Source organism: Miscanthus floridulus, chromosome 8 (genome assembly GCF_019320115.1).
Source record: "Miscanthus floridulus cultivar M001 chromosome 8, ASM1932011v1, whole genome shotgun sequence".
Taxonomy (NCBI): Eukaryota; Viridiplantae; Streptophyta; class Magnoliopsida; order Poales; family Poaceae; genus Miscanthus; species Miscanthus floridulus.
In genome coordinates, this window is record NC_089587.1 from 23,823,031 (window position 1) to 23,842,677 (window position 19,647).

The 19,647-nt window shown below is 46.9% G+C and overlaps 1 protein-coding gene across 1 annotated transcript; it reads right to left on the reverse strand.

The window, feature by feature from the left end:
• Positions 1-9,396: 9,396 nt before the first annotated feature.
• On the reverse strand, positions 9,397-11,506 carry LOC136471359 (putative UPF0481 protein At3g02645). Its single transcript, XM_066469087.1, has one exon. The coding sequence runs from the start codon at positions 11,410-11,412 to the stop codon at positions 9,631-9,633; it is 1,782 nt and encodes a 593-aa protein (XP_066325184.1). The 5' UTR covers positions 11,413-11,506; the 3' UTR covers positions 9,397-9,630.
• Positions 11,507-19,647: the final 8,141 nt, after the last annotated feature.

Consider the following 19,647-nt stretch of genomic DNA (forward strand, 5'->3'; position numbering starts at 1 on the left):
ATAATGATGGTGGAGCATGTGTCGGGGATGAAGATGATTTGAAGGACATGATTCGAGCCCTTGGACCAGAGATTTTACTAAATAGCCCAAAAGGTCTAGAAAATATGGAAAGGGTGACAAAAGCATTGAAGGAGACTATGTATAGTGTTGAAAAGGGTTGTCCAACACATTGGACATTGCTACGTTTTGTGCTTGAGCTACTCATCTTGAAGGCTAAGTACGGCTAGTCAGACTATAGTTTTATTGATCTATTGCATCTCCTGTCATGAGTGCTGCTACAACCAAACTCAGTTCTCGCCAACACATACCAAGCGAAGAAGGTCATAAGTCCATTGACAACGGGGGTTGAAAAAATCCATGCATGCCCCAACCACTGTATACTTTTTCATAGCAAAACATTCAAGTCACTAAATAAATGTCCTTGGTGTGGGGCCAGCCGGTACAAGAACAATGACCTTTTACGGTGGGGACGAAGCCTCCATGGGAAAAAAAGATGAATAAGAAGGGTACAAAAAAGGTGGTATAAGAATCTCAGCCCCTAGAGGACACTACATTAGGCAACGATGCAAAGCAAAGAAGAATTCCTGCCTTGGTAATGTGGTACCTGCCAGTGACCGACCGCTTAAGACGTATCTTCCTAAACCCTAAAGAAGCCACACTCATGACATGGTGGGATGATGAGCGCAAGATGGATGATGATAAGATTACACACCCAGCTAATTGTAGTCAGTGGCAAAGGTTCGATGAGAAGCACAAAGAATTCAGCGATGACCCGAGGAATGTACGGTTTGGCTTGAGCACCGATGGAATGAATCCCTTCAATGAGAGGATGAGCGACCACATCACTTGGCTAGTGATCTTGACCATGTACAACATCCCAACATGGTTGTGTCAGAAGAGAAAGTACATTCTCCTCACTATTCTTATTTCTAGACCTAAACAACCAGGCATTGATATAGACGTGTTCCTCGAGCCTTTGATGCAAGAAATGGAGAGGCTATGGAGTATATTTGGCCATGCAGCCCATGGCCCGCTGGCCCAACTCGTGGCCCATTATTTTGGCCCGGCCCAAGCCTAGCCTAGCCCGAGACACCGGGCCATGCCTGGGCCGCCGGCCTAGCCCGTGGCACAGCACGGGCATGACACGGTGTATGATGCGGCCCGGTGGCGGCCCGGTCAGAGAAATGGCCCACGAAGCCACAAAGGTAGGCTGCTGGCCCACCCCACGCACCCCTCTCCCCTCGTTGTATATAAGCCGTTCGGCCATGGCGCATCCCCCTCCCAAACCCTAACCTAATCCTCTCCCCCACCATGGCTCTCTCAGTCTCTCGCTCTCACTCCGCTCTCCTATTCTCGATCTAGATCCACCGACGCCGATGCCGACGCTGACGTTCGTCCATCCTCCCTATCACCGGTGAGCGGTGACCGCGCTGGCACTCCTCCCTGGTCCCTGCTTCCCCACCGTCTCCTCCTCCCTCCTTTTCCTCTACTCTCACTCCCTCACTCCCCTCTCGGTGAACCATGTGAGTGTTCATGGCAGTCCCTCCTCCACCACCACCTCGCCGTCGATTCTAATCCATGTCTGTCTGTCTCATCCGCTGCTTGGCTGGCCTCTTCATCACCGGCACTGGGCTCCGGGTACATAGGTTGGACTTCTTCCCTAACCCTAACCCTAGATCTGTCATCTGTTCTTCTTCTTCTCACTTCTTCTTCGTCTTCTTCTCACTTCTTGTTCAGTTCTTCACTTCTTCTTCTAACTTCTTCTTCTTGCATGCAGGTTGGCGCCTGATGCCACGTCAGCTCATTCTGAATATAAGTTCATCATCATAGATCTATCATCTGTGTGATGTGTCTGTCTTCTCTCTTTTCTATGAAACTATGAAACTGTGAAGTGTGAACTATGAACTGTGAAAGAAGTGTGAACTTTGATTCTGTGAAGTGTGATTGTGTGAATTGTGAAACTTTGATTCTGTGAAGTGTGAACTATGAAGTGTGAACTATGAACTATGATCTATGAAGTGTGAAACTATGAAGTGTGCATCATGGGCCATAGGCCAGCATGGCCCGATGAAAATGGTCGTGCCCACTGGGCGACACGACACGGCAAAACGACCCACGGGCCATGCCATGGGCCGTTGGCCAGGCATGAGCATGGCCTAGGCATGGCACGGCCAGCACGACGACCCGTCGAGGCATGATGCCGAGCCGTGTCGACATGGCCCGATGGCCATCTATACTATGGAGGCATGGGGAGCCGATGTACGAGCGTTCTGAAAGGAGGACTTTATATGTAGAGCAATAATATTTGTTACTACCAATGATTACCCTGCATTGTTTGCTTTGTCTAGACAGATCAAAGGGAAGACAGGATGCTTGGTTTACTTGGATGGTACTACATGGGTGTACCTGGATGCATCCAAGAAGATAGTTTACCTAAAGAACTGATGCTTCTTAAAGGCAAGTCACAAGTACCACAACAAATTGTTCTTAAGATTTTATGACAACACCCTAGGGATTGAACCCCCTCCAGAGAGACATCATAACGGAGAACACATATATAGAATGGTGAAAAATATACGCGTCGTCTATGGAAAGAAGGATCCAAATGAGACGAACAGAGATAGAAGCACACCTCCTATCGAAGGCGTACCTTTTAAAAAACAATCGATCTTGTTTCAGTATCTGCCTTATTGGCTAGACTTAGAGGTCCCCATGCCATTGATGCTATGCATGTGCAAAAGAATGTCTTTGAGAGTCTCATTGCTACCTTGATGGACACAGGCAAGTCAAAGGATGGTCTAAAAGCATGAAAAGACATGGTGTAGCTAAACGTGATGCCACAGCTTCATCCGGTACCTGAGGCTAATAGAAAATACACTCTGCCCATGGCGTGCTTCAACCTAACACCAGACGAGAAGAGGGCTATATGCACTTTCCTGAGGGGGGTCAAAGTCCCGACTGGGTTTTCAGCAAAATGACAAGTTCTAACGAGATTTTTAACCATTAAATGATTTCAGCTGAAAAAGTGATGAATACCAAAGTTGTATAACTCATCAAGATTTACAACTTTTATTTTGATTATTTCTTCATCTGATAAAGTGATAGTAAATATTGTTCACAAAGCAACATATTTCTCATATAGTTCATAAAACTATGAGTCATATGTGAATTTGTGAACAATGTTTACTAATACTTTGTCACATGAAGAAGTGTCCAAAATAAAAGTTATAGATAGTGATGAGTTGAACAACTTTTATGTTCATGACTTTTATTGTTGAAATCATTTAAGGTTTGAAAATCTTGTTTGAAGTTGTTATTTATTGAAATTCAAAATTTTAACTGTTTAAATTTGGTCAAATGAAAAGATGATCAAAATAAAAGTTGTACATACTGATGAGTTCTACAACTTTGGTATTTATGAGTTTTTCAGCTGCAATCATTTACTCTTTTAAAATATTGTTTCAAGTTGAAATTATTTAAATTTCAAATTTTGAATCGTTCAAACAAAGTCACATGATAAAATGACCAAAATAAAAGTTGTACATGTTGATGAGTTATATAACTTTTATGTTTACAACATTTTCATTTTATATCATTTAATGTCATAAAATTATAGTCAAAGTTTTAAAATTTAAATTTTTATTTTTTATTTTTTTTGTTTTCTATATTGTTTTGACTACAATTGTTTTTATATATATTTAGGCATATATAGAATAATACAAAATATTATATACAAAATATTATATTTGTGTATATATACAATTGTTTTTATATTACTTTATGTTTTTGTGATATAAAAAATACAGAATTAATAATTTAATAAAATAGATAATATTTTTAGGGGCGGCTATATCAGGAACCGCCCCTACAAATGAATTTGTATGGGCGGCTGGATCAGGAACCGTCCCTACAAATACATTTGTAGGGGCGACTAGATCAAGAATCGCCCCTACAAATCCTCCTGGGTATATAACCACGGGTGCTCTGGTGAACAAGTGCTAGGCGTTCTCTTCTTCCTCCCAACGCCGTTAGGCTGCCCACGGTGCTCTCGCTAGGATCTTAGAGCCCGAGCACCTCCCTGCTCCCGCTGCGCCTCCCTGCTCCCGACTGCTTCCTCCACGGCGATGCGCTCCACCGCTTTGAGTACGGCGTCCCCACGGCCTCCCTGCTCCCACTGCGCCCCTCCCCCACGCCACCTCTCTGCTCCCGCTGCGCCCCTCTGCACGCCGCTGCATATGCCGACGGGAAGCGCTCCAAAGGTGAGGCATCGCTATCCCTCCCACTAGTCCTGTCTGCCGTTCGCCTCGATTTTTCTTGTAAAAAATGCGCAATAAGTTGAATTAAGGAAAAATTATACTCAGCTAGATAGATTTTTCTTGTATGTTGGTTCAAGATCTACTGTAATCACATGCTCATGGAATGCTTATAGAATGATGCTAATGCAACTGTAGCTTTGGGTTTACCTGTTGCTTGATGCTACCACTTTCATTGTGCACATAAATTGCCTACTGTTACATTATCGGGTCCAAAGCCTGCTATCATGTATTTTTGGTTGCTGAAAGCAATTGCTTCATGGGAATGGTTTCATTTAATGCAGCTTTCATATGTCATCATTTATCTGTAGCAAACTAGGAACTAGCACCTTCTTTTTTGGTTTGTGTTTTAATGACTACTGGGATCAATGTATTAGTTAGTTTTCTCTTTAAAAAATGACCAGACACTGTGACACATCATTGTGCTGTCTATACAAGTTTATATCATATATAGTACATCACAATGTATGTTATATGCCTAGGTCACTAAATTTATCATACAAAAAATTGAACACTGTAGTATAAGTGTATAATTAAGCATCAGCTACTTGTATGATGTCAAGCTAATAGTATGGTACAAGGGTGTATGGAATTGCTTTGCTGCTGCTGACATACTCTGTCTTAACTTATCAACAAATTGCCTCCATGCTCCTAATTGACATCTTATGGTTTTTCCCACTCAAATAATGCTGGGTCAACCAGTCACATGTATTTATTTATGTATTTATCTGTATGAAGTGAGTATGACATGACCACGGGTTATATTCTATTTCTTTCATTAAGTACTTTTCTTTCTGACACTTGTGTATCTTGTAGGGATTTGGGTAACTCAAATTTGTCAGGCAGTCTTGTTCCTGAACTAGGTCACCTTGAGCACCTGCAATATCTGTGAGTATGACAAAACATTACTTTTTATTTTTTACATGAGGTTGTAGGTGCCATAGCTGGTTATTTGCCATTGATAATACCTTTAGACCTCTGCCTTGCTGACTTCTTTTGCACCATGAGTTTGAGGGAGAGGACCTTTTTTCGCATTGTGTTGCTGTTGTATATATCATTTCTGTCCTAAACATACTGGGTTCCATGGTAAAAGATAACTCAAAATTTTAACAATCTGGCACATCGAATTGAATAACTGAAAGCCAAATGGAGATGTTATGATATTAAACTAGAGACAAATGAAATTCCTTTTTAAGTTGATTTTAGCTTCCATATTTATGCATTGTGAATTCTAGAAAATATATACATTTGGTGAATAGAAAACTTGGATAAATATTGCTTAATTTGTTGATACAGAAAGCTTGTATACTGTTACTTGCTACTAATGCAAGAGACTATTGTGGGCAATATAATTCAATTACTTTAATCCTATGTGCTGATTGTTGTTCCATGTTTGTGAGTTTTTTCTTTTCCAAAGTTGCAACCACCGCTTACTTCATTTGGTGAGGTTTGACTTGATAGAGCGAAGTGCAAGGGCCACCCTTAAACCTTTCTGGTCGTATCATCTTTGTCTCATTGCTCTCGAAAAGCAAAACCAGGCCCATAATCTTAATTTAGGTCTCATCTATATATATAGACCAAATGGGCCAACGTGGCTTGCCACCATGGAGCACGGTATTCTGGCCCTATCTATTCCTTCCCCCTCTTCCTCCAACAGCAATAGCACATCACCTCCATCTGTTTCCTCGATGCAATAGCAACCTCTCTCTGATTTTTTAGTCATGCAAGGAGAATTAACATATGCATATATGATTCATGTGTAAGCTGTGAAGGGATCCTACTAAGATTTGTGCCCGTAACACCGAGCTGGCGAAGAGGAACAAACACCACCATCATCTAGGCCCCGGTGGCTACTATGCTAAGGAAGAGCAGTTTAGGAAGATGGATGAAGAGGCCGTAGCTGCTGGGAATATCGATGTGACAAATTTGAAGGTACGCTCAAGGAATTGGATATATGCGAGGAGTACAGAATCATCCGGCGGTAATGTTAAGTTTGATTAGCCGGAGACCCAAGAGGCAGTATCAAGGATACTGAAATATGCTGAAGACAAGGAGAAGGGCTCATTCAATCCTTCTAGAGAGAGGGACGAGCTTAGCCTTGGCTTGGGAAACAAGGAGCACATAGGCCGCACCAGGGGTTAGGGAAAAGGATGACTTGGAAGCAAGGATTCAAAGAGGACATGCACTCGTACAAGAAACATGGCAGAGACCGAGAGACTAATCTTGAGCTCCAAGTGAAGGCTCTAGTTACGAAGGCGCTAGAGGAGCAAGGACTGTCTACGGAGCCACGGATATTAGTGACGCCGCTGAGAAAACTGGCATTAGTTGATAGCCCTCCGAAAGTTCCTAGCAGCCAAGGTTCCACTGCAGCCACAACCCTCATCGATCGCATACAGAAACCAACTAGTTGCACCTTGGTGTTTCTCAGCGGCCGGCAGAACACTATGATGGAGGTGGCAACAGGTGTGGCACATCCTCCTGGTGGCTTACACCATAATAATAAGATACCGCCGGACTACACTAGGGTCGAGGTGCATACCGTGAAGCCCGAGTTCATGCAGTGGAGGATAGACTAAGCAACTCCCAAGGGGCTGGTGTTACTCAGAGACGTTATTGGGCAGTTCATCCTCTGGCACAAACAGGACATTATATTGACTATTTCTTCGCCGCATCCCCCTCTCCAAATTTTTGAGCGAGTTGTTAAGGTCGAGGAGATATTTTCACCGTCTCGTGACCACCACACTCCTGAGATGCCACATTCGTCCCCGGCTCCTAGCAAGCATGTGCCTGATGAGATGCCACAACCTTCTCTAGCTCATACCGAGCAAGTGCATGATGAGATGCCACAGTCTTCTCAACAAGCATAGCCGATACATGAACAACGAGTGCCTCCTAAAGAAGGTGATGCACAAGAAGATGAGGACGTGCCTGAATGGGAACTTTGAAAGAAGCATCTAATCACCATAAGGCCAGTTTATGTTCCGATGAAAGATGTCTCATCGGTGTCCAAGTGGTATTCCCATGACTAGTTCAAGCCTCTGAACCAAGTTAAAAAAGTCCCATCATGGGGTTCTAAGGAGGCCGTCACTAGCAAACTCCACCAAATTACAAAGCAGTATCCAAATGTTGATGTCATCAAATGGTCAAAGGATTGCTCGAAAACATATAAAAGAGGCAAGCCCTTCCTACCAAACCAGGACATCCAGTGCCTACCACTTGGAATGAGAAGGTTCTATGATTGATACTTGCATATTCTCCCAATGAGCATAGACCTCATACAAGCATGCTTCCCCACCGGCACATTTGGAAGCCCAGCCGAGAAAATTGTCTTTGACTTCAATGACATACAGACATGCTTTCACCTGGGAGCAATGGAGATGAATCTAATTCGCACGTGGTGCCTATAAGTCCTTGTCCTCTTGATATGATATGATTATAATCTTTGAATTTTGTTGTAACTAACCTACGTCGTGATTTGTAGAATGCAAGTGCATATTGTCAAACAAATGTCAAGTATGAAAGTGGGTATATAGACCCTCAAGCTATAGCCCAAACAAATTTTAATTACCCTAAACAGTGGAAACTAGATGCTGCAAATACTCTTCGGGAGAAAGAGCACATCCGTACGGCGAAACTAAGGGAAGAGTCCCTTAAGGTTGCGGCATATATTGCCCTAGCTTTCAAAATTCTCCAACAACACTCTACTATATGGCTACCATATAACTTCGAGTAAGTTCAACTCTATACTTAAAGCTTTATTCGATATATTTTATTCGATGCAAAAGAGTTTATCTAGTTCTATGATTAAATCCATGCAGCAACCGCTGGATTTGTATAGTCGTCGATGTCGGAAGGAGCATGGCATGGGTCTTTTATTCAATAGATAGGGACCCGGTGACATACAAAGACTTCATATCGATTCTCAAGATGTATACATATCGACAATCCTCATTAGCTTATATGTTTGCATACATATTTGTAACGTTCACTTTTAAATACTAACAAGTTGTATTTGCTAAAATAATTCGAACAGGATATTTAGGTTCTATGTCACTACACATCACGGAAGGCATGATCCAGCAAGAAAGAAAAAGCTGGCTATAAAAACACTATGTGCGGTAAGTGTAACTTATTTCTTCAGTACACATGGCTATTAAAAGCATTACTTAACATTTTCATATGCAAAACACACAGTATCCCAAGCAGAAGCCTAGGAGTGTACATTGTGGATACTATATATCTTCTATGATGAGTAACACCGGTGCCTACAGGAGACACCCCTTATGGGTAAGTTTGAACCTCTTCACCCATAGTATAAAAACTTCGTACATGGTATGAAATACTAAACCGAAACTTATTCTCTTGTAGTGGAAAGAAGAGAAAGGAATGAAAAAAGACCCATACAAGGATGACCAACTCTTAGAGCCCGTCGACGATCTTTGCAACTTCATATTGGATCAACTTGTACACGTCAAAGGTGCCTATCATGACCGAGAGTCTGACTTAGGTAGAAATCCTCAATACCAACACCTTCGTGAGACTGAAAGGCTAGCTCTAGGATGTTGATAACAATGTGTATGTAATTTGTATATTTAATGATGGATTATATATATTCTTGTGAATTGGACTTGTAATTGTAGTTTATATAATACTCATGTGCTTGTAGTCTAAGAGGTTCGGAACGTTGGTCGCGGGGCGTTCGGCAACGCGAACGCGGTTCGGAACGTTGATCGTGGGGCGTTCGGCAACGCGAACGCTGAATGAAATACACGGAAACAAACATTGTTCTAGTCGAATTTGAATTGTAAATTTGAATTTTTTTGCGGGGAAATATACTGTAGGGACGGTTCTAGATTGAACCGTCCCTACAAACAGGTATTATAGAGGCGGTTGATACTACAGTTGGGATTTGTAGGGGCGGCTGGTACTGGGAACCGTCCCTACAAATGCATGATTTGTAGAGACAGTTCGGTAGGGGCGGTTGACCAAACCACCTTTACAGAGGGTTACGAGGCGCCACTAAAAAAACGTTTCTGTAATAGTGATCTGCCAAGCATATCGGATGTGAAGGCCAAGTCCGGGCTGATTAAACCACTGTAATGTAACAAGCTCATCACAACCCTCGCATGAAAAAAAAAGGAACAAGCTGATTACATCAAGTACAAATAACCACACACGAACACGCATTAGTCGGGCAATGGCTGAACCACCAGCAAAGCCACGTTTGACCACATGACTCAGCAAATCACTCACACACGTACAGACCTTGAAGTTGCTGTTCGTATTTTCTTGCTTTGCTTGCTTGAGTGGATTGCTGCTACTGCGGTGGGTCGTCCGTCGTCCCTGGCAGCACCATGCCGCTGAACCAGTGGTTCTCACACGGGTAGGCGGAGCAGAACGTCTGCAGCGCCGTCATGAGCAGCAGCCCGACGGAGGCGATCAGCGTTAGCACCTTCCACGACCTGAACACGTACTTCCTGAGCAGCTTCCTCAGCCGCGCCGCCGCGCTCCTGCTCCGGTGCGCGTTCACCGCCGAGATGACGGCGTCCAGCTTGGGCACCTTGGTGAGCCGCGTCGCCCGGGCCATCCCGTTCCACATGCCCGCGGCCTCCTTGTTGCTCTTCATGTGGTTCACCACCACGCCGCACCGCCGCAGGATCTTCACGTCCTTGGAGGTGTCGATGATGCCGTTCATCAGCTCCGTGTAGCGCGCCAGCACCAGCGGCCCGCGCACGGCCACGGCCTCGTAGGCCACCAGGTTGCGCAGCACCACCTCCGTGTTGGCGTCCAGCGTGATGACGGGGAGCCGCAGCGTCGCCGTCGCACGGTCGAAGGCGATCCCCTCGATGCCGCCCTCGGGCGCCGGCGTGAACCGGACGCCGCACCGGGCCAGCTCCTCCACCGACGGGATGCGGATCTCGTCCGCCCGCGGCGCCGTGTTGGCACCCTCCTCCGGGGCCTGCTCCGCGGCGCCACCGTTGAGCTGGGCCTCCACGTCCACGGACTGCATCAGCTTGCCGAGCACCGGCACCAGCGCGGCCAGCGCCGGCGCCTTGCGCGAGATCTCCCCCACCACCTTGATGAGGTGCTTCTTGATGAACCGCACCGGCGCCACGTCGAGCCTGGACGCCTGCGACACGAACTGCTTCACCTTGTCCTTGTCGTAGTCTTCCTCCTCCTCCTCCAGCGTCTTCTTCGTCGCCTGCTGCGCCTCGACATCGTCCGAGAACACCTCCTCGCCATCGGCCGCCGGAGCGGGTGCCTCCTCCTCCTCCACCACCTGGTCACCACCGCCGGTGGTACTGACGTCCAAGAGAGTGGCGTCCGGGACGAGGAAGTGGTACAGGACCTCCAGCAGGTGCGCGTGCTTGGCCAGGTCGCCGATGGCCGCCGCCCCGCGCTTATTGTTGGCGGCGTCGCTGATCTTGAAGGGGGACACGTCCATGATGAACCGGAAGACGACGGCGTGCAGCGCCTTGGCAGCCTCGTGTCGGGTGCTATGGCGGAGCTCCAGCGTCCTGGCGAAGACGAAGAGCGGGATCTGGTTCTCCAGCATCATGGCGTCGCGCAGGACGGTGTTGATCCAGTTGGCCGACGAGGACACCACGTCCGTGGCCTCGTGGCGGCGGTAATTCTCGATGAAGTCGAGCAAGAAGCAGGCGTCGATGGCCATCATCCATGCCAGAGTCGTGTCGTTCAGGTCCAGGAACCTGTGGTATATCGCCCGTATCTTGAGCTCGAGGCCGCCGACGAGGAAGCGGTCCTTGAGATGCTCGATGGTGTGGCCGCCGGCGAATAGCATCTCGAAGCGCTTGGCGCCGGCGAGCTTGAAGCGCTGCATGTCCATGAGCTCGGGGCGGGACTGGTGGTACGGGCCCAGCGAGAAGACGTGCGGCGCGTACGCCTCCGGGTTGGTGTCGCGGAGCGGGCGCGGGACGCTGAACACCTTGGCGGCCGCGCCCAGCGCCTCCGCCGTCTCGTGCCGCAGGCTCTTCTCCACCCAGCCCACCCAACGCTTCTCGTCCTCGCTCTGCTCCTCCACGTCCGCCAGCGCGAACGACCTCGGCCGTGGCTGCTGCGGCTCCGACGAGGACGACATCGCGCTAAACACTTACACTAGTAGTATATTATTTTACTTTACTTATTATTAATCTCAGCTGGGGCTTTGGCTATATGAGCTCAAGAGGCCTCGCACACATGCAAAGCTGCTAATGACAAGTTATTGTTTATATAGACTTAGTTGTCAATGGGAGGGCTAGATATTTTTTATGAGACACAAATAAAGATGCCATGCGCACATACACTAGTATAGTGCACGTGCTAACACTATGGCTTCATTCAGGGATGTACATGAAAACAACCAAACAACGATTTTTTTTTTCAGAGTTCAACTTTCACACAATTGTATATGACCATGTATATACAATCCGGGAAACACTTACACGTAACAAGGCATAATAAAGTTATTTCTCGCATTAACCATATAATTGACAATATACCGAAGTCCTTAAACATGTCTTGGAGATCTTCATAGCCACTTCATGCAAACTTTATCCCAAATAATCAAAGATGTTGTACCAAGCTTCTTAAAATAGATATAGCTTCTTAAAGTAACTCTATAATTCACTTTTGATAAATGAAAGAAAAAAATGTATTTGATCTTTTTTAAAATTAAATAGTAGATATAGTCGTAAATATATGTACGCAACTGCGATGGATATTTATTTGGTTGTTCCTCGGTTTCTCCCTCTCTCCCATCCTGTTTTTCTTTCTTCAGATGATTTTCAGGTATTAGAAAGCTAACTAATGAAAATTATTGGACAAAAGAAAAAAAAAGCATTTCTTCTTGGCATAATCAACTGATTTATCAAGTAAGTTTTAAGTACTCCATATATTTTAAATTATAAGTCGTTCTAGCTTTTCTAGATACATACTCTCTCCATTCCAAATTATAAGTCGCTTTGACTTTTTTGTTTATCCATTTTGCTATGTATCTAGACATATTATTATATCTAGATGCATAACAAAATGGATGTACCAAAAAAATCAAAGCGACTTATAATTTAGAATGGAGTAAGTAGTTTTTACTATGTATATAGACATAATGTATATTTAGGTGCATAGCAAAAGCTATATATCTAAAAATTAGAACAAAACTAATTGTCTCTAGCTTGCGTGTTCTATTTCATAATGGCCTTTTATTTTCATAATCACGTGTCAAGTCAGTTCGTTTATTTTGTAAACTCGATCGGGGCGTGTAGTGTGTTACTTTTATAACACAGTGGTCTAACTCCTCTATTTGTAACACAGTGGTCTAACTCCTCTCTTTGATACCAAATGTGCTAAACCTCTTCATCGATCTCCTCTCTGTGGGCCCGGACTGTAAGTGACCTATTTTGCTTCCTTGTCCAGGGTGCCGCCGTTGGTATTTTATGAGAAGAAAGGGGTAGACCTTTTCAGGTTTAACCACGCTGTAGACGCTTCACTGCTCCTACTGACGCGTGGGGTCACCAAACCAGGTCTCACGTGTTCTTGACGAAAACATGCGAGTGGATATGTTGCCAGGTCGTCGCCATTCCTTATTGACGCAATACCAGAACGGCGCGGAGAGTTTTGAAAAGGGCGCGTCAGATGGGGCCGGGCTAGGCGTGGGTTTTTCCATTACAATGACAATTCTGGAAATTGCCTTGATCGGAGTCACGGATCCCTCCTTCCTATTTGCCTTGATTGACTTCTATATTTTCCTTGATTGACTTCCATTGGTTTCCATTTTACCGTAGCCTACGGGATGTGTGAGGTGTGCGTTGAAGCCTGGGCGGGGAGATCCAAATAACATTGGTCATCAGATCAAGTTGAAGCCTTTGAGAAAAGATTAGGAGCTATAGATTTTAATGATACGGTAATACTGGGTACAATTTCGTTGGTGCACAATGGTTGTAGTTTCTCAGCGGGGGATTTTTTTTTGGAGACCTAGTATTGTTTTTATTGGTCCCTTACAGAAATTGCTTTGATCGGAGTCACGAATCCCTCCTTCGTTTTTGCCTTGATTGACTTCCATATTTGCCTTGATTGACTTCCATTGGTTTTGATTTTATCATAGCCTACGGGATGTGTGAGGCGTGTGTTGAAGCCTGGGTGGGGGAGATCCAAATAACGTTGGCCATCAGATCAAGTTGAAGCCTATGAGAAAGGATTAGGAGCCATAGATTTTAATGATACGGTAATCCTAGGTAAAATTTCGTTGGTGCACAATAGTTGTAGTCTCTTAGCGGGGGACCTTTTTTTGGAAAACCTAGTATAGTTTTGATTGGTCCCTTATAGTAGAGATGAACGATCATGGGTGTGTTCTAGACCTAGGCTTGCTAGCCAGGTATGCCAGGGCTGTTAAAACCTGACTCCCATAATGCAAGAGAGTGTTTTTTAAAAAAAATGTAGTGCAAGAGAGTGTTGTTTTGTTAGTTCATCTTAGCTAAGCCTAGATTGTCAAGATTGTGATTGGTTGGTTGGTTAGCTCGCACTACTATGGTAAAGATTTATAGGGGCAGCTAAAGAGGGTTTGTAGGGATGATTTGGCCAGCCGTCCCTACCAAACCGTTGCTACAAATAGCCGGTTTGAAGGGGCAGTTCCCAAGCCACCCCTACAAATGATTTGTAGAGGCAGCCGCCCCTACAATTGTATTTGTAGGGGCGGCTGTAACACTAGCTGTCCTTATAATTCCCATTTGTAGGGGTGGTTAAATTTATAACCGCCCCCTACAGTGCTTTTGTTGTCAAAATTTTTTAAATTTCGGTATCAAATTTGGCCAATATTACTATATATCAAAGAAGGAAGCTTTGGCCAGCTCTCAGGCCATCCACGTCACCCCGATTGTGTCAGCCGTTGGATTTTAAGATCAGCGGGCCTGGTTCTTCGCGTCAGCTCGTACGTTGCCTGCCTTGAAATATCTGCTCCCACTGCGTCCACTGCCTCTCGAAGCCTCCCGTCGTACCGTCTCCCTTGACCTCTCCACGACGCTCGACGCCCCTCTTCTAGCCCTTCCTCTCTCTCTCCCAATGTGGCGACGCCCTCCTCCTCCTCCTCCTCCCCTCATGTCGTCGCATGAGCAGGAAGCTTTGGCCACCTCTCAGCCCATCCACATCACCCGAATTGTGTCAACCGTTGGATTTTAAGATCAACGGTCCTGGTTCGTCGCACCAGTTCCTATGTTGCCTGCGCTGAAATACCTGCTCCCACCGCGTCCGCTGCCTCTCGAAGCCTCCCGTCGTACTGTCTCCCTCGACCTCTCCACGATGCTCGGCGCCCCATCTTGCAGTCCTTCCTCTCTCTCTCCCGACATGGTGACGCCCTCCTCCTCCTCCTCCCCTCGCGTCACTGCATGCTAGGCAGGTCAACGCTGTCGGCTCACCGCGCCGCAGCAGTGGCTGGCCCTCCGCGCGGTGATGGCCACACTCCTCCTCCAACACCACCACCACCATGCCACTTCCTCCTCACAACGCAAGGCAGCGGGTCGCGTGGCCTAGGGTTTGGCCCCTCCATCGCCGGTCGTCCCCACGGCGGCGCGGGCAGCCAGTTGAGGCCCTAACATGACGGTCGGCTCTGGCGGTGGAGGGACCTCCGTGCTGTCCGTCGATGATGATGGGAGGTCACGTCAACAACCTCGGTGGTGGATCCAAAGCGGCCGCTCACGGGGCCCCTCCCGATGGCGGATCTGAAGCTGGAGCACGGCGTGGACCTCGCGCTGGCAATGGAGGTGGTGGATCTGCACCGAGCAGGCGGATCTAGTACGAGGCCTCCCCATCTCCATTGGATCCGGCTGCATGGGCTCTGCCGTCGCGCTAGACGATGCCACACGTCCGTGAGCTAGCCCCCGCTACCCCCCCCCCCCGCAGGTGGCTGTCGTCGTGGCTGCCACCCCGACGCGGCTTCGTCCCGTAGGTTCGCCTCTCCTCGTGTGCCATGCTGGTGGGGCGATGGTGCCCCCGGCCTACTACGCAGCGCCACGCGTGGGCCCCCATGGTGGGCGGCCCCACGGCGGTGGACGTCCTCGGCCATGGAGCGCCACAACAGGCCCATGACGGTAGCTGCCGCCGCTGCTTCCCCCGCGCTGCCCCTTCCTGTCACTCCGCGTGTGCTCCACCAGTTCTTCGCTCCCCATTCAATCTATGTAGTGAATCGGGTGAACAAAAACTCCTTTAGTTCCTTTCCTACCTTGCCGGCACTCGCGACGGCGCGCGTGATGGACTAGTATTTCTATATATCAAAGTAGGAAGCTTTGGCCAGCTCTCAGACCATCCACGTACTTGGATTGTGTCAGCCGTTGGATTTTAAGATCAGCGGGCCTGGTTCGTTGTGTCGGCTCGTACGTTGCCTGCCTTGAAATATCTGCTCCCACCACGTCCACTGCCTTTCGAAGTCTCCCGTCGTACCGTCTCCCTCGACCTCTCCGCGACGCTCGGCACCCCCTCTTCCAGCCATTCTCTCTCTCCCGACGCGGTGACGCCCTCCTCCTCCTCCCCTCACGTCGCCGCATGCCGGGCGGGTCAACGCTGCCGACTCACCGCGTGAGCCCCTACCAGAACTACAACATGATGCCGCGGCGGTGGCCAGCCTTCCACGCAGCGGCGGCCACACTCCTCCTCCTCCTCCTCCTCCTCCTCCAACACCACCACCACCACACCGCTTCCTCGTTGTGACGTAGGGCAGCGGGGCGCGCGACCTAGGGTTTGGCCCCTCTGTCGCCGGTCGTCCCCACGGCCGTGTGGGCAGCCAGTTGAGGCCCTAACACGATGGCCGGATCTGGCGGTGGAGGGACCTCCGTGCTGGTCGTCGATGACGACGGGGAGGTCACGTCAACAGCCTCAGTGGTGGATCTGAAGCGGCCGCTCGTGGGGCCCCTCCCGACCGTGGATCTGAAGCTGGAGCACGGCATGGACCTCGCGCCGGCAACGGAGGCGGTGGATCTGCGCCGAGCAAGCGGATCCAGCGCGAGGCCTCCCCGTTTCCACTAGATCCGGCTGCATGGCCTCCACCGTCGCGCTGGACGGTGCCACAAGTCCGCGAGCTGGCCCCCGCTGCCCCCCCGCAGGTGGCCGCCGCCATGGCTGCCACCCCGACGCGGCTTCGTCCCGCAGGTTCGCCTCTCCTCGTGCGCCGGGCTGGTGGGGCGACGGCGCACCCGGCCTGCTGCGCAGCGTCGCGTGTGGGCCCCCATGGTGGGCGGCCCCATGGCGCTGGACGTCATCGGCCATGGAGCGCCACGACAGGCCCATGACGGTAGCCGCCGCCGCCGCTTCCCCCGCCCTGCCCCTTCCCGCCGCTCCGCGTGTGCTCCACCAAATGCTTGGATTTCTCCGCTCCCCGTTCAATCTATGCAGTGAATCGGGTGAAAAAAAACTCCTTTAGTCCTTTTCTACCTTGTCGGTGCGTGCGATGACGTGCGTGATGGACTAGTATATATATCGCTCTGGCGGGGCGCAGACCGACGCGCTACCAGCCCCGATGATGACCCCACTTAGGGCCCGTTCGTACCCTCCGAATCACTGCTAGGAATAGTTTCCGGCCAGAATCGTTAGTTTATTTGTATAAAATTTCATCGGCCGGAACCAATCCTGGTGTTAAACCGCCCGCCCCGAACGAGGCCTTACGTTAATAAATATTATATTAAATGCGTGAACGTAAACGTGATTTGCGCGAAGCCTGACGCAACACAGGATCCGGTGACCCAATTCCCGCAACCGTAACATGCTCCGTACGTTAATAAATATTATATTAAATGCGTCATCACGGCATCAGTGTTCCCGAGGTTCCGCAGCGCCAGCGAGGTTACTAGTATTTCACAACCGTAAAAGTTGGTCTGATACAGTAAAAGCTGCATGCAACCGTAACAGTAGTATCTTTTTTTATCCTTTAAGGCTTGTTTGGTTGGGGTATTAGAACGTCAGAAATTAATCCGGCGAGTGAAAGCTGCTGTGAATCGAGTTCGGTTGTGCTGGAACAAGCCCAGGAACCGTTCCGTCTGATGAAGCTACGTAATCCAGCCGGAAATCTTCCAAAGAGTCGTTCCCTTCAACCGAACATGCCCTAAAAATACCGGCCTGGAGTTCTTCCTGGGCTCCGGTCAAACGAACTGGGCCTTATGGTTCCAGCCGAAATTTTCTGGAAATTAGTAGTAAGATTCTTTTCTCCTACGTAACTGTTTAGGAAGTATATTTTAACCAAACAGTAAAATCAATGATTCCTAAAGAGACAGTGAAATATTATACGGTTGGAGTAGTAATTTAGAGCTTTCTCATAGTAAATCATCGAGAAAATAATACAAATCAAATACTAAGAGTAATATTAAGGTCGTGTTCGTTTGAAGGGGAATGACTGTCGAGAAATAATCTAGGCCAGATTCATTATATAATTTGAATAAACTTCAGTCAACATGAATGGTTCCTTGCCCGAATTCAGTTGAACCGAACGAGCCCTAATGCTACTCTAAGGTAGCCGACGAACCGGGTGTCCCTGCATGCACATGCATGTCTCTCCTACCTACCGTTAAAATGTTTAATCTCAATTAATGCTACAGTAAGGTAGCCGACGAACCAGGTGTCCCTGCATGCAAATGCATGTCTCTACTACCGTGTTAAAATATTAAAGCATGCAGATGCCTGGCATCGCACGTCCTGAAACCGTAAAAACATTAGTAACTCAAGCCATGGAGCAGAGTTTCCTCCTGCATTAACCGTAAATGCCTATAATTAAGGTAGTTAATGCTTTGTTTCTTTCTAATTATGGATGGAGACGGAGTGCTGACGCCTTATAATTATGTGATTATCTGTAATGGTTTCTTAATGAACTAATAATTTAAATTTAAGATTATTTATTACATAAAAATAAGGAAAACGGGTCAACATTTAAAATTCTTTTTCACTACAATTTGGCGTTATCAAGCAGTTTACACAATTTAAGATAGTTCTGTCCACGACGTAGTTCATCCAAAAAGTAAAAAACAACTCCAAAACTGCCGTAAAAATGCACGTATGGCAATACGATACAGTATATCATGGTAGTAGTAACATTGGAGCAGTAATTTGGTGCTTTCCAGTAGTAAGAAGCCAGAGAGTAACAAGAATCAAACAGTAATAATTCCTCGTTCATCATTAGTACATTGTACATGAATTTTTGAACTAAAATCAAACAAACTCATTTATATTTTGTACAAACAAAATCCATCAAAAAGATGTAGCAGCCGCTGTTCCTAGGATTTGTACGCACGATCCACATCTGTGCCGGTCGTTGGCAACAAGGGATGCTTTATCACATTGCCTTTTTTTTTATGATGTAATTCATAGACCATACACATGGGAATCCTATATCTTTCTTATTCTTCTTCCTTCTATCTATCATCCCTCCTTTTATCCACATCCCTTTAGTTTTGCTTCACAGCCTAGAATCAGGTTTCTTTTGTAGAGAAAAAAATGCAGTTGCTACAACTATATGATAGATCTACTCATTTTTGATAGATGTATTTATTCACATAGTGACTGTTTCTTAGTTAGGATCTCGACAATACGAAGCAATAGGTTGGTTATTAGTTAATTTTCTATCATTACTAAGTTTTTTTCTATTTTTAGTTAATAGAAACCTAATTCGTTAAAATTCCGTCCAGTAAAACAGAAGAATTATAAATTTCTAAAATTATAGATAGGAATATCGTGAATAAAGCCATTGCGACCCCCATAAAAAATAGGGAAGAGAAAAGTCAAGAGGCCTCTAATGATCAACATAAGGGAAAGAAAGACAGATGAGCCAACTTGAGATTTTTTGGCATTATTATCACAAAGAAGAAATTCTGGTTTCTTGGGAATAATTTCCCTGCAGCTAGCTTACCGTGGAGCCCGTGGCCAGCATGAGCATCGCACGCCAGGATCCGCAGGGCACAGGAGTGCCGCCCGGAGGGTTGGGAAATGACTCCACTGCCGCTGCCGGAAGGGAGAAGGGGCCGCGTCGGACGTCCAAGCCGATGGAGAGGGCGCCGACCACCCTGATGCAGGGAGCATCGTGCACGCCGTTGGATGGGAGGCCACTGCCGCCGCTCTGATATGGACTGGATGTCTCCGCCGCCATGGTGGAAGGACATGTAACACCCTTGGTGTTACGCCCTAAACAAATTACTAAAACATATCATGAACATCATGTTTATGTGATAACGCATATGACAGAATGTGTGGATAATTTTTTTTGTAACTTAAGATGATCAATAAAATGGTTAAATGAAAAGCTACTCCATAATTCATGTATATCAAGTAGGATTGAAAACCAATTTTTATTGAACAAAAACACTATAGA

What these genes read in the sequence shown, in the direction of transcription:
- LOC136471359 (XM_066469087.1), bottom strand. Translation starts at nt 11,412, where the DNA reads ATGTCGTCCTCGTCGGAGCCGCAGCAGCCACGGCCGAGGTCGTTCGCG.